Genomic DNA, 12,928 nt, shown 5'->3' with positions numbered 1-12,928 from the left:
AAAGTCCAGAGGGTCCAGCTGCTGTCCTCCATCAACATGGGTCCTCTGAGATGAAGCTGCTTGATGGTTGTGTGTGTGTCTCCTCAGAGTCCAGAGGTCAGGTCACCGTGACTCAGCCTGCAGCAGTGAGATCTGCTCCAGGAGCCTCCGTCTCCCTCCCATGTTCAACCAGTCAGGATGTGCACTCTAACAGTTATGGCCACTATTTATCCTGGTACCAGCAGAGAGAAGGAGAACCTCCTAAACTTCTCATTTACCGGGCCACCTCGAGAGCATCAGGGATTCCAGCTCGTTTTTCAGGCAGTGGATCAAACTCTGGCTTCACTCTGACCATCAGTGGAGTTCAGGCTGAAGATGCAGCCGTTTATCACTGTCAGAGTTATCACTACATCAACAGTCAGTGGGTGTTCACACTGTGAAAAACCATTGTACAAAAACCTCCCTCAGCCACACTGAAGTGAAACTGAACTGACTGCTGCAGCTGGGAGCTGCTGACACACACACACACACACACACACACACACACACACACACACACACACACACACACACACAGGCTTGATGAGAAGAACTAGAACTAGAAGAACTAGGATTCAGATTTTCTGCTGATGACGTTGTGATCTTCATCCCCAATTCTTCATCCTGATTGTGGTCCTTCATCAGATTAGCAGCTTCTCTCTGATGATGTCACTCACATCAACTTTGCTTCTGCTTGGATTTTCAATGAACTTCAAGAAAAACCAGCAGCAGCAGCAGGGAGGGACGACTGGACCCTGCAGAGAGAGACTGATCAGCTCTAAAAGGGGACAGGAGGCTGAGACTTCTGCTGCTCGTCCTCACACGACTCTGCTGAGGAGACTTTTGGAGGAAACTCGTCTTCGGTCGCTCATTTCTCTCTGAGCTCAGTAACCATAGCAACCTAGAGGCATCGCTGCTGGACCGTGACAACAGACGGTTTCAGAACTAAAGATAAGAAGAAGAGAGAACTCACCGTTCCTAAGTTTCAACAGCCAAAATAAAAGCAGCTTTGGAAAGTTTGAAAAACCACCAGAATGAACACTTGTTGGTTCATCTGGTTTGGTTTCACTGAAGCCAAACACAAGATCCAGATTCTCATGATCTTTGTGTCTGCCTTGACCAACGGTGTGAGAGAGAGAGAGATTTTTAATTTTTTAAAATCCATTTTATTTGCTGCTCTTATATATTAAAGCATTTCACTGTGTACTTTGAATGATCACATTCTCAACAAAATCACCCTTCCTTTCAATCAAAAGATCAGTTTATAGACACTCATGCTGAACGATACACACATGGACCTACACAGACATGAACCTATGTACACTGTAAAAAACCACCTATAGTATTTACCCAATAAATCTGAGGTACATTTGCACTCTTTATTTAGGTAGATTTAATGACATATTTTAGGTATAAAGTACCTCAAATAAAAAGCTATGACATACTAAAATAAATTGAGTAAAGTTCACCTCACATTCCGCTGTACATTCAACTACTAATTACTCAATGAAATTGGGTAGTATTTACTCTTGATTGTTAGTACTACTACACTAGTTACTTAATAATTATTATTCAAAATTGATTATTATGAGTAAATAAACATTAATTATTCAAGGAAGGTAAGATTGACCTCAAAAAACTTGCTTCAGACAAACAGGTGAAAATGTCAATGTTTTTAATGAACAAAAAGTTTAAAAGCAGACACAACATAAAGGGAGCCTTTGTCCATATTTCCAAAAGGTGTGTGGTCCTGCATCACAGAGCACTGATGTGGAAGGACAGGAGATGACATAAAATAGACTGTGAACATTCAGAAGCTGTCGGCTTTATTCTTGAAATCATCGAACTGAAATCATGAACGGTGACAAACACTGGTTCAGAGGCTGCTGTGACTTCACTTCATCCTGGTCTTTATCTTCAAACATGCTCCTAAATACATTTTACAGTCGACCATTTTCAGTCATAAATGTGAAGGAAACTATGTCATAGCGGGCATTTCTCTCAGATGCAACAGACAACATAGTGGAGAACTATAAAGCATCAAACATCAGCAGATGATCAGTCTTTAAGGTAGAAACTGGTGCATGGAAGCGGCCGTGTGATTGATGCTTCTTTAACTAAAGGAACAGCTCATGTTTTCCAGCTGAACAAACGAAGCCCACCGTCACCTCAGTGTAACGGAGAGAGTAAAGAGACGAGAAGAGAGAGGGAATAGAAATCTGCTGAGAGGAAGAGTGGTTCAACGATGGAGAAGCTGCTTTTAGAGTGTTAAAGCAGGAGTCCCCAATCATGTCCCATGGAGGGCCGAGTGTGCAGGTTTTCATTCCAACCACTCGCGACACCATCGACCAGAGACCAAGAGAACTAATTAGAAAAAAGAAAGAAAAGAAAACAAGGAAAAGAAAAAAGGCAAATCTGTTGGAGTCTTTTTTTAAATATTGTATCTGTTTGCAATTTTTTTTGTTTTTGATGGCTTGATTTTTTTTGGGGGGGGGGGGATTGCTTGAAAAAGAAACCAAAAAAGCTCCATTCTCTCAGCCCCCCATGGCACATGATGGGGACCCCTGATGTAAATAGTTCATTCCATTAGCTTGGTTTTGAGGGTGTGGACCTTCTTGAACAGCTTTGCTCCATCAAGCTCCAAGAAGAGTTTCTGGAATACTTGGAAGGTATTTTGGAGTGTTTTGGGATACTCAAGGTTCAGGGCACAGATCAAGCCCATCAACAGCATGCAGGCGTTGGTTGGGTTTCCACACCCAGCCAGAACTTGGTTGCCCTCAATCACAACTGACACTTCTGCGGGATCCTCCTCAGCCATGACATTATGGACCAGGATCACCTTCATCGTTTGTTCTGTGGTCCTCACATGAGTCCTCCATGTTAAAAAGGAATAAGAAAAAGCATGTGATTTTTTAATTTAAGGGTGTATATATATGGGAGGAGAGAGGAGAGATGGGAGAAGAGGAGAGAGGAGAGATGGGAGAAGAGGAGAGAGCAGAGATGAGAGAAGAGGAGAGAGGAGAGATGGGAGAAGAGGAGAGAGGAGAGATGGGAGAAGAGGAGAGAGGAGAGATGGGAGAAGAGGAGAGAGGAGAGATGGGAGAAGAGGAGAGAACAGAGATGAGAGAAGAGGAGAGAGGAGAGATGGGAGAAGAGGAGAGAGGAGAGCAGAGATGAGAGAAGAGAGAGGAGAGCAGAGATGGGAGAAGAGGAGAGAGGAGAGCAGAGATGGGAGAAGAGGAGAGAGGAGAGCAGAGATGGGAGAAGAGGAGAGAGGAGAGAGCAGAGATGAGAGAAGAGGAGAGCAGAGATGAGAGAAGAGGAGAGATGAGAGAAGAGAGAGGAGAGGAGAGATGGGAGAAGAGGAGAGAGGAGAGCAGAGATGGGCGAAGAGGAGAGAGGAGAGCAGAGATGAGAGAAGAGGAGAGAGGAGAGCAGAGATGAGAGAAGAGGAGAGATGAGAGAAGAGGAGAGAGGAGGGGAGAGATGGGAGAAGAGGAGAGATGAGAGAAGAGGAGAGAGCAGAGCAGAGATGAGAGAAGAGGAGAGATGGGAGGAGAGGAGAGAGGAGAGCAGAGATGGGAGAAGAGGAGAGAGCAGAGGAGAGATGGGAGAAGAGGAGAGAGGAGAGCAGAGATGAGAGAAGAGGAGAGAGGAGAGATGAGAGAAGAGGAGAGAGGAGAGATGGGAGAAGAGGAGAGAGCAGAGGAGAGATGGGAGAAGAGGAGAGAGGAGAGCAGAGATGAGAGAAGAGGAGAGAGGAGAGACGAGAGAAGAGGAGAGGAGGGGAGAGATGGGAGAAGAGGAGAGAGGAGAGCAGAGATGAGAGAAGAGGAGAGATGGGAGGAGAGAGGAGAGCAGAGATGGGAGAAGAGGAGAGAGCAGAGGAGAGATGGGAGAAGAGGAGAGAGGAGAGCAGAGATGAGAGAAGAGGAGAGAGGAGAGACGAGAGAAGAGGAGAGGAGGGGAGAGATGGGAGAAGAGGAGAGAGGAGAGCAGAGATGAGAGAAGAGGAGAGAGGAGAGAAGAGGAGAGCAGAGATGAGAGGAGATGAGAGAAGAGGAGAGCAGAGATGAGAGAAGAGGAGAGAGCAGAGATGGGAGAAGAGGAGAGAGGAGAGCAGAGATGAGAGAAGAGGAGAGAGCAGAGCAGAGATGAGAGAAGAGGAGAGAGGAGGGGAGAGATGAGAGGAGAAAAGATAACAGAGGAGAGGAGGTAGGGGAGGAGGGAAAGCAGGTAAAGGAGGCCAGTCAGCCATCAGTCACTTCCCAACATACCTGGCAGTCTTGGAAGAGCTCTTCTTGCCTGTCCCCAAGATGACTGATGAGGCAGCGGAGAACTCCATCCCTCTTCTGGTAAATGCTCTGAGACTGTGAGGAGATCCATTTATTAAATACACATTTACATGCCCTTACACTGAAGGCACTTTTTCACACACAGTATTTGACACTTCACCGATTTTATGATGAACTCTTGGTTAGAGCTTTCACTTCATGGATGACAATGCAAATGTTTCAAATGATCTCACTTCTATTTCACTTCAATCACATCTTGCTCATTCCTCAAAGCAAACATACCTCATTTATAGAGTCCAGCAGAGGACGCATCTTGGAACCAGTAGCTCCTCCTTTTGCACGCATCAGCTGCAGAAGACGGGGTGTGTACCCATCAAGTTTAAGCATGAATGTCCCCTCCAAGGACATTGTCGTTATACGACGGAACTCTTCTTTGATGTGGTGAACGAGTCAATGAACAGTGTACGAAACGTTCAATGGCAGACACCAGACATCAAAGTTAAAGTAAACAAATGAATGTTTCTTGGTGGAGAGAAAGATGATCAAACATTCTCACCTGAGCCTCACTGAATAATGCGGGCCACCTTTCTTTGAAGACACTGATGGATGGGCTGAGGGTCACCACTTCGACTCTTCGACTTGAAAAGGTTTTGGACATTTTTTCTGCGATTGTCTTTGCATTATTCTTCTTTTTTATTTCACTGATCAATTCAAGTCTCTCATTCTCCAACGGGTCTTCATCTTCTCCAGCAGGATGCGGAGGGAGATCATTTACCTCGGCTTTCTTTGGCTTTTTCACATTTTTAGCGGGACCTTTACCGTCTGGATGCTTCCTCCTTAATGTGTTGACTTCTACTTCAGGATAGGCATATTTTGGTGACTCTAGCTTGGCACGGTAATTGTGCATTTGGTACTTGATGCGCTGCTGCCAGCCGTATAACCCAGCAAACGATCCCGGCTCCTGAAGGCATGGAAACTTCTGAACAAGGGCTTCAGACACTGAGGTTGTTTGCTCATTTGTGGGGTATGCAGTGACAGAGAAAATTACTTTTGAAAGGTCATGCATTATTGCTGATTTCACACTTGCATCTCGGAAGTGTATTCCAGTGTCTTGATAAGACTTGTTTGCATCTGCAAGGATAAGCTCAACATCACGGGAAAACTGTGGAATTTTAAATGGCACTGGCCATGGAGCAGAGCGGCATGAACCAGGGAGAATGATGGTGTCTTTGAGCTGGACGATGCACAGACACTTGAGAGGATGGATCAGGATCTCCCGGATGGGTGTCAAATTCACTTTTACTCTCATGAGTGGTGTCCAGTGAGCTCACTGTTGAGGACAGTCCTGATTCATCCAGTGGTAGTGGGTGTAGGTCAAGGGTGATCAGTGGTTCTTTTCTTACCACTTTCACAGTGGCCTTGTGGTGCAGATCCGCAGTTGAGGTAAGAGTAAAAAAATGGTTCCCAAAGTCTTCGTCTTCATATAATAGTCCAAATTCCCCATGTAACTGGAAAGTTTTACCAACAACTGAAACAAGGTCTTCCACTGTATGAGGCATTCCTGCCGGAAGCATCAGCTTCTGTATGTTTTGTTCTTCTATTAGGACTCGTAACCGGACCGCCATTGTTGTTGGGAAGTGTTGTCCTCAGCTGTATTGACAGATAACCTAAAGAAATTTAGACAGTTGATAGATATGTTTACTTGCACAGGTTCATTTCATTTTCATTTGAACATTTCCAGACTTTACACACCCTAGTTTAGTACCATGTGGTGAGTACAGGATTGAGTAGTTTTATTCTTATATTTGTTAGTGTGGACAGCCCTTTAAACTCATGTATTTTGTTTTAAGACACCAAGTTCTTGTTTTCTTTCAACTGGCAAAGTGTGCACACAATTGATATGACAATTACTCAACCCAAGTCTACTTCCTCAAATGTGCCAATGAAGTGTTTAAGGCTCACCATCCGACCATCTGCTGTACTGTATGCAGCCAGGGGGTATGTATCCTTGAGTTTTGAATGCTGGAGGATTTTTCTCTCTCCTGTTGGCTCCACCTTAAAGCTCCTCATGTGTTCACCATCCACTCAGCAATTTCAGGCCCAAGACTGGGGTTTCATGCACAATTATTATTTGCAGTATTTCTCCAAAGTCAGGCAAGCCTCCTGTCGATCCAAAGGGCAGCAGCATTCCAACGTTGTAGTCTGTGCCTAAAATGGTTACCTTGCTTGTCATGTTTACAACCTCTGCCCTGGGGAACTCCCTTGCAAATGACTCCTTAATGCTGTCATTTAGAACATCGACTGCCACTTGAGTCATCCGGGACACCGACAGTGTTGACCTCTGATTGTTGCAATCAGGTGTATGATATGCAATCATTGACTGGTGTTTTTTTGCCAGTGTCATGACAATGTTTCTAAAAGACACAGTCTGCCTCACAATCCTTTTGAAAAATCGATGTTTGGCTTCAAAACCGCATTGTCCAGAAATTCACAAGTGGCCCAAAAACAGTCGTAAGCCATGGATAATGTTCAAGGAAGTGGTGTTTTGGTTTCAATGTCTCCTCTGGGAACACTTCTTGAAACCTATAACGGTGTTCACTGATCTTGCTCTCCATGTACCCAAGTGTCTTTCTGTGCTTTTGTTTTAAGTTGAACATGAATGTGGGTATTTTATTTTGAATGAACTATATCCTGAGCGGAGGCTGCCTGAGAGGAGCCTGTGGGAGGAGCGACCTCACAGAGGAGGTGTGCAGACTAACAGTACAGTGTATAATCTTAGATTGTATAGACGGCAATCATTAATGAGAACACTGTACTGTTAGTCTGCACACCTCCACTGTGAGGTCGCTCCTCTCAGGCAGCCTCCGCTCTCAGGCAGCCTCCATTCGGCATACAGTTCATTCAAAATAAAATATCCACACTCATGCCAACATAAAACAAAAGCACTTAACGAAATTTTTTAAAAAAGTTTAGTAACAAAAAAAAAGATATACTATTGACAAGTAATTAAAATATTTTACGTTATATTGATTACTAATGAATGCATTGGTGAGAAAAGCGACGCTAACGGAAGTGCCCTCACGATTTTATTTTGAAATGCGAACACGAGTTCAGTCGGTTCCAGTCACTCTTTATGCAGTCTATGAGGACAGTACCGGCTATGGAGTTAGCATGCTAATCGACGCTAATGTCCAGACGACTAAAAAAAAAACAAAAAAACCACACACAGTTGTCAGGAGGCAAAAGCTTAAACAGGCTTTAAATGGGTTGAATTATTCTGTGAAGTTGAGGGGATTTAACATGGTGCTCACAGGGAATTCTCTCGGTTTTGCTCTGTTTTGGATCCCTGGTATACTCGCCATTTAATGAATTGCAATTTTTGGTAGGTTGCCGCTTGATTCTGCCCGTTAGCTGGTGGCGCTATATGCTATTGCTAGCAACTTTGCTAACTTAGCGATAGCATATAGCGCCACCTGCTAACGGGAAGAATCAAGGGGCAACCTACCAAAAATTGCTCCAACTATGTCTGAAAAATCGACTCGCAAAATAACAAGTCGTTCACATCCCTAAATACGATATGTAAACAATGTAGAGTTATAACGTACATGTACGCATGCTACCACCACCGAGGTATGTGAACTCCCGCGCGCGAATTGCGCGCAAAGCCACTAATGGTCCATTATTAAGGAGTTAAAAGAGCGAATATTGTATCATAATGCAGCGGAGACGACATAACTGGGCAATAAAACAACTTCACTACATGTTATGATTCACAAACAAGCTGGACTGTGCACGTACGCATAACATTACTGAATAAAGAGCTGCCACCTATCACTGATTGAAACATTTGGTTCAAGTATTCAGAATCAAGCAGGAGACCACAACTCGTGAAGTATCTATCATTTCATAAATCAACATTTACATTCGTGATTATATAAAGAGCAAAATGTAAAAGAGTCGTCTTAATTTACCTTCAGTCCAGTAACGGTACTCCGACGATCTGCAGCCTTCGGTTAGAATCAGGTTCAAATCCAGTCGCAGTCTGGCACATGCGCAATTTGCTGCATAGGACTGATGGCTTCTGGGTATATTTTATTAAATTTTTCGATGTAACACTTAATGCTGTTAGCAGTTGGGGATAGTTTACCCTATTTTTATTTATTCTCTTGCTGACTAGAATAATCGAGTAAATTTTAGACGATTTTCATGGATTATAATTACTACTCTCAAAAATCATTTATTACAGTGTACATGCACACACACACACACACACACACACACACACACACACACTGAGTGTGTGGTGAAACCCCCCAACGACCACCCCTGAAACTCCCTGACACCGCACAACGACTGTCGTTTGGAGAGGCCAGGTGAGTCTCGGGAGGGTCGTTTCCACCACAATAGCACTGACCACTCCCACATAGGTTTATAAGCTGGAGTTTCCACACTCTTCACTAGAACTGAAGAAGCCTCTCGGATGAGAGGTGAAACGTCTTCAAGATAAACTTACGTCCAGTTGACCAGATTTTACTTCGCTTCGATCTACGATGACCTGGATGAATGAGAACCTACACAGACATCTTGCCGAACACTATGGGAAGGACATCCTTAGTGTGGTGCGGGAATGCGAAAGGACTGCAAGGAAAATCGCAGACTACAGGAACCATCTACGTTTCAACCTCCGATGCCGCCAACACAACCTCATTCCCACTAGCCTACTACTAGGATCCACCGTGAGGGGCCACAGGGCCAGCAAGATTTTGGAACGGGCCCAAAATCAGCTTCTCAACGAGAGAGTGAGACAGGTCCATTTCACCATCGAGGGACTAAAGAGCAAGCTAGATCACCTTAATCAAGAGTTAACGCCTTTTTTGCCACCCGCCATCTTGGACAAAGTCACCTCCTTCGTTGGGACAGCCCAACTATCTCAACATCAGAAGAGCAAGGAGAGGCAAAAAAGGAAATTCGCTCGCCTCCAGTCTCGCCTCGACCGGGAACGAGAAGCAGAAGGCCCAACCCCAGCGGACTCACAGGACAGGTGGATAAGGAACTTATCCAACAGGGAGCTCACCAGTCCTGAGAAACGCGTCCTTGCCAAAGGAATGAACTTTGCTGTCACCCCGAAACATCTCCCGACTGTGGACCTCATCACTGCCACAGAATCCGCCATCAAGAAGAACAACCTCTCCACCACAGAAGCAGATGAACTACGACTCAAGGTCACAGCGGCCCTCTCCGAAGCGAAGGTCCCCTCTGCCAACCTCTCGGTCCAGGAAAGGAAGGCCTTGAATGCACTGAGCAAAGATGAGAACATCACCATCCTTCCGGCTGACAAAGGAAGATGCACGGTGGTCCTTGACACAACTGACTACCAGAACAAGATCAGTTCTCTTCTCAGTGACATTCACACATATGAGACCTTAAAACGCGACCCCACCAGCAGCTACAAGAAGAAAGTGGTGGAACACCTACAGAAGCTGCAAAAGGGGGAAATCATCAACCGCTTGGAGTATCACCGCCTGTACCCCGGAGACGCAGTTCCACGGATTTACGGCCTCCCCAAAATCCACAAGGAAGGTGCCCCGCTCCGACCCATTGTCAGCAGCATAAACTCCGTGACGTACAACATCGCCAAACACGTCGCCACCATCTTAGCCCCCTTGGTAGGGAAAACCCCCCACCACGTCCAGAATTCCATGGACTTCGTGAACAAGGTTAGAGAACTCAAGCTGGACCCAGATGAGACCATGGTGTCCTACGATGTGACCTCCTTGTTCACCTGCGTCCCTACCGTGGAGGCTGTAGAAACAGTGAAGAAACGCCTACAGCTGGACAACACCCTCAGCAACAGGACCAACCTCAATCCGGACCAAATCTGCCAACTTCTGGACCTTTGCCTGAACACAACCTACTTCCAGTACAGAGGGAAGTTTTTCAGGCAAAAACACGGCTGTGCCATGGGTTCTCCCGTATCTCCTATCGTGGCCAACCTATACATGGAAGAGGTGGAACAGAGGGCCCTGACTTCCTTCAGTGGACCCTCCCCCACCCACTGGTTCCGATACGTTGATGACACCTGGGTGAAGATCAAGATTCAGGAGGTACAACCGTTTACAGCACACATCAACTCGGTAGACGTCAACATCAAGTTCACCAGAGAGGATGTGAAAGACAACCATCTGCCCTTTTTGGACTGTGACGTCTACATTCAAGAGGACAGGAGCCTGAGGGTGGATGTGTACAGGAAACCCACCCACACTGACCAATACTTGCTTTTTGACTCTCACCATCCTCTGGAGCACAAGTTAGGTGTCATCAGGACGCTGCAACACCGAGCGGAGACCATCCCCACCAGCGTCCAAGGCCGGAAAAAAGAACAGCAGCATCTGAAAAGAGCACTTAAAACTTGTGGCTTCCCAGACTGGACCTTTGTAAAATCCTCTTCCAGGTCCAGAAAGGAGGAGAGCTCCAGGAGGAGGGAAGATGAAGAAGGCAGGAGAAAAAACATAGTGATCCCCTATGTGGCAGGGGTTTCTGAGAAATTAAGGAGAATCTATAATAAGCACCGCATCCCTGTGTCTTTTAAACCAGACAACACTCTGAGACAAAGACTGGTTCACCCCAAAGATCCCACCCCTCACAGCCAGAAAAGCAATCTGGTATACGCTGTCACATGCAGTGAGGCCTGCACGGATCTCTACATAGGGGAAACCAAACAGCCCCTCAACAAGCGCATGGCCCAACATAGAAGAGCCAACTCTGGAGGACAGGACTCAGCGGTTTTCCTCCACCTCAAGGAGGAAAGCCACTCCTTCCAGGACGACCATGTCCAAATTCTCGACAGAGAGGACAGATGGTTTGAAAGAGGAGTTAAAGAAGCCATCCACGTCAGGATAGAGAAACCATCTTTGAACAGAGGAGGTGGACTGCGACATTTCCTTTCACCTATTTACAACCAAGTCCTTTCAAAGCTTCCCCAAAGAGTTCAGCTGAAAGACCCATGTGGAACGGCTGATGCCAGCACAGCCCATTAGCATCTGAGTGGTCGGTGAAACCCCCCAACGACCACCCCTGAAACTCCCTGACACCGCACAACGACTGTCGTTTGGAGAGGCCAGGTGAGTCTCGGGAGGGTCGTTTCCACCACAATAGCACTGACCACTCCCACATAGGTTTATAAGCTGGAGTTTCCACACTCTTCACTAGAACTGAAGAAGCCTCTCGGATGAGAGGTGAAACGTCTTCAAGATAAACTTACGTCCAGTTGACCAGATTTTACTTCGCTTCGATACACACACACACACACACACACACACATTTTATCTTCAGCAGGTTCACCAACAACAGCTTGTTGTCTTCCACAGGACTCAGGACTCTCTGGTGGCACCACACATTTCTAAATGAGTCCAAATCTCCTGATATTTGATGAAAGCTGAAGTCCAGCTGGATCCTGGATCCTGGATCTGATGAGTTCCACACACAGGAACAGAACCCACCCTCCTCCTTCAGCTCACATACACCACCATCTTGGCCTGGACCGGCACAAAGAATACTTTTTACTTTTGAGAGTGAGGTTCCCATACATGGAAATCTAATATTTATTATACTGCAGTATATTTTCCAATATACTTTGATGTCTGAACTCTGACTGTGATGTCATTGGTGCTGACTGAATTCTACCCCCTGACAGACTGAAGGCTCCTATTGGTGATGTCATCATGAATATATGGAGGCCTTGTTTCAGTGTCAGGAACCAATCAGAGCAGCCTCCTCCTGACTAAACAGCTCTACTCATCAAGCCCCTGACCCCAGACTCTTCTTGGTGAACTGATCAGAGATCAGATTAGTAGAGAAGCAGTGACACAAAGGGAAACTTCCTCATTCCCTGAACGCAGCTTCATCAAACAGAGCAATGCTAACTGTTCACCTGCAGTAGTGATGTCATCAGGACAGGAAGTTGATCAGACATGGGAACTGACTCAGATCAACCAGGGAGGGAGGAGTTATCAGAGTCTGATTGTGCTGATGAATCATCAGAACTCTCCATCACACCGTGGTCTCAGCGTTGGACCTGAAGTCCCAGGCTTCAAGGGTTCTCCCCAAACTCTCAGGGTGGGTCTGACCACATCTGAGCAGGACACCATGAACAGGCTACATGAGGACATCTCAGTGTCAAATCTGTCATTTCCTGCTGCCAGTAGGTGGCGCTGTGGTCACTACTGACCTGTAGATGTGTTCAGACTGGGATGTTGATCAAACCTGGAAGTTTCAAACAGATCTGACAGGTGGAGAGGATTCAGAAGAGTTGAAGCTTCATTGTAGTTGGAGCCTGAAAATGAGGAGCGACTGAGGGCTCCCAGGAGTTGCAGGTAGGTGCTGCCCCCTAGTGACCCAATGGAGAACAACATGTAATGACATGAACGTTCTACATTTTTCCAGTTCTTGACTTCATTCATCCTCCAACTTCTTCAAGCTGGAAGAGAGTGAGATCATTTAAAGTAGAGAGTCAATAATCAGCATCTCATCACTCATTTGTTCTCTGGTGGTGACCTCACGACTCAGCAGTGTGACATCACACATTTCGCTGATGTCATCCTCAAGTGTGTCACTCA

The 12,928-nt window shown here is 45.9% G+C and overlaps 1 protein-coding gene across 1 annotated transcript; it reads right to left on the bottom strand.

Moving 5' to 3' along the window:
• Positions 1-2,522: 2,522 nt before the first annotated feature.
• LOC147270712 (uncharacterized) lies at positions 2,523-4,971 on the bottom strand. Its single transcript, XM_086203087.1, has 4 exons — positions 4,870-4,971; positions 4,596-4,751; positions 4,294-4,388; positions 2,523-2,876 (listed from the first exon to the last, which is right to left on the bottom strand). Exons 1-4 carry the CDS (start codon positions 4,969-4,971, stop codon positions 2,597-2,599), a joined length of 633 nt encoding a protein of 210 aa, XP_086059213.1. The 3' UTR covers positions 2,523-2,596.
• Positions 4,972-12,928: the final 7,957 nt, after the last annotated feature.

The sequence above is a fragment of the Aulostomus chinensis genome, chromosome 1, assembly GCF_037954235.1.
Source record: "Aulostomus chinensis isolate RoL2024-O1b breed Wild chromosome 1, RoL_Achi_v1.0, whole genome shotgun sequence".
Lineage (NCBI taxonomy): Eukaryota > Metazoa > Chordata > Actinopteri > Syngnathiformes > Aulostomidae > Aulostomus > Aulostomus chinensis.
The sequence above is the reverse complement of the archived record's forward strand: the minus strand, read 5'-3'. Positions and strand labels throughout refer to the sequence as shown.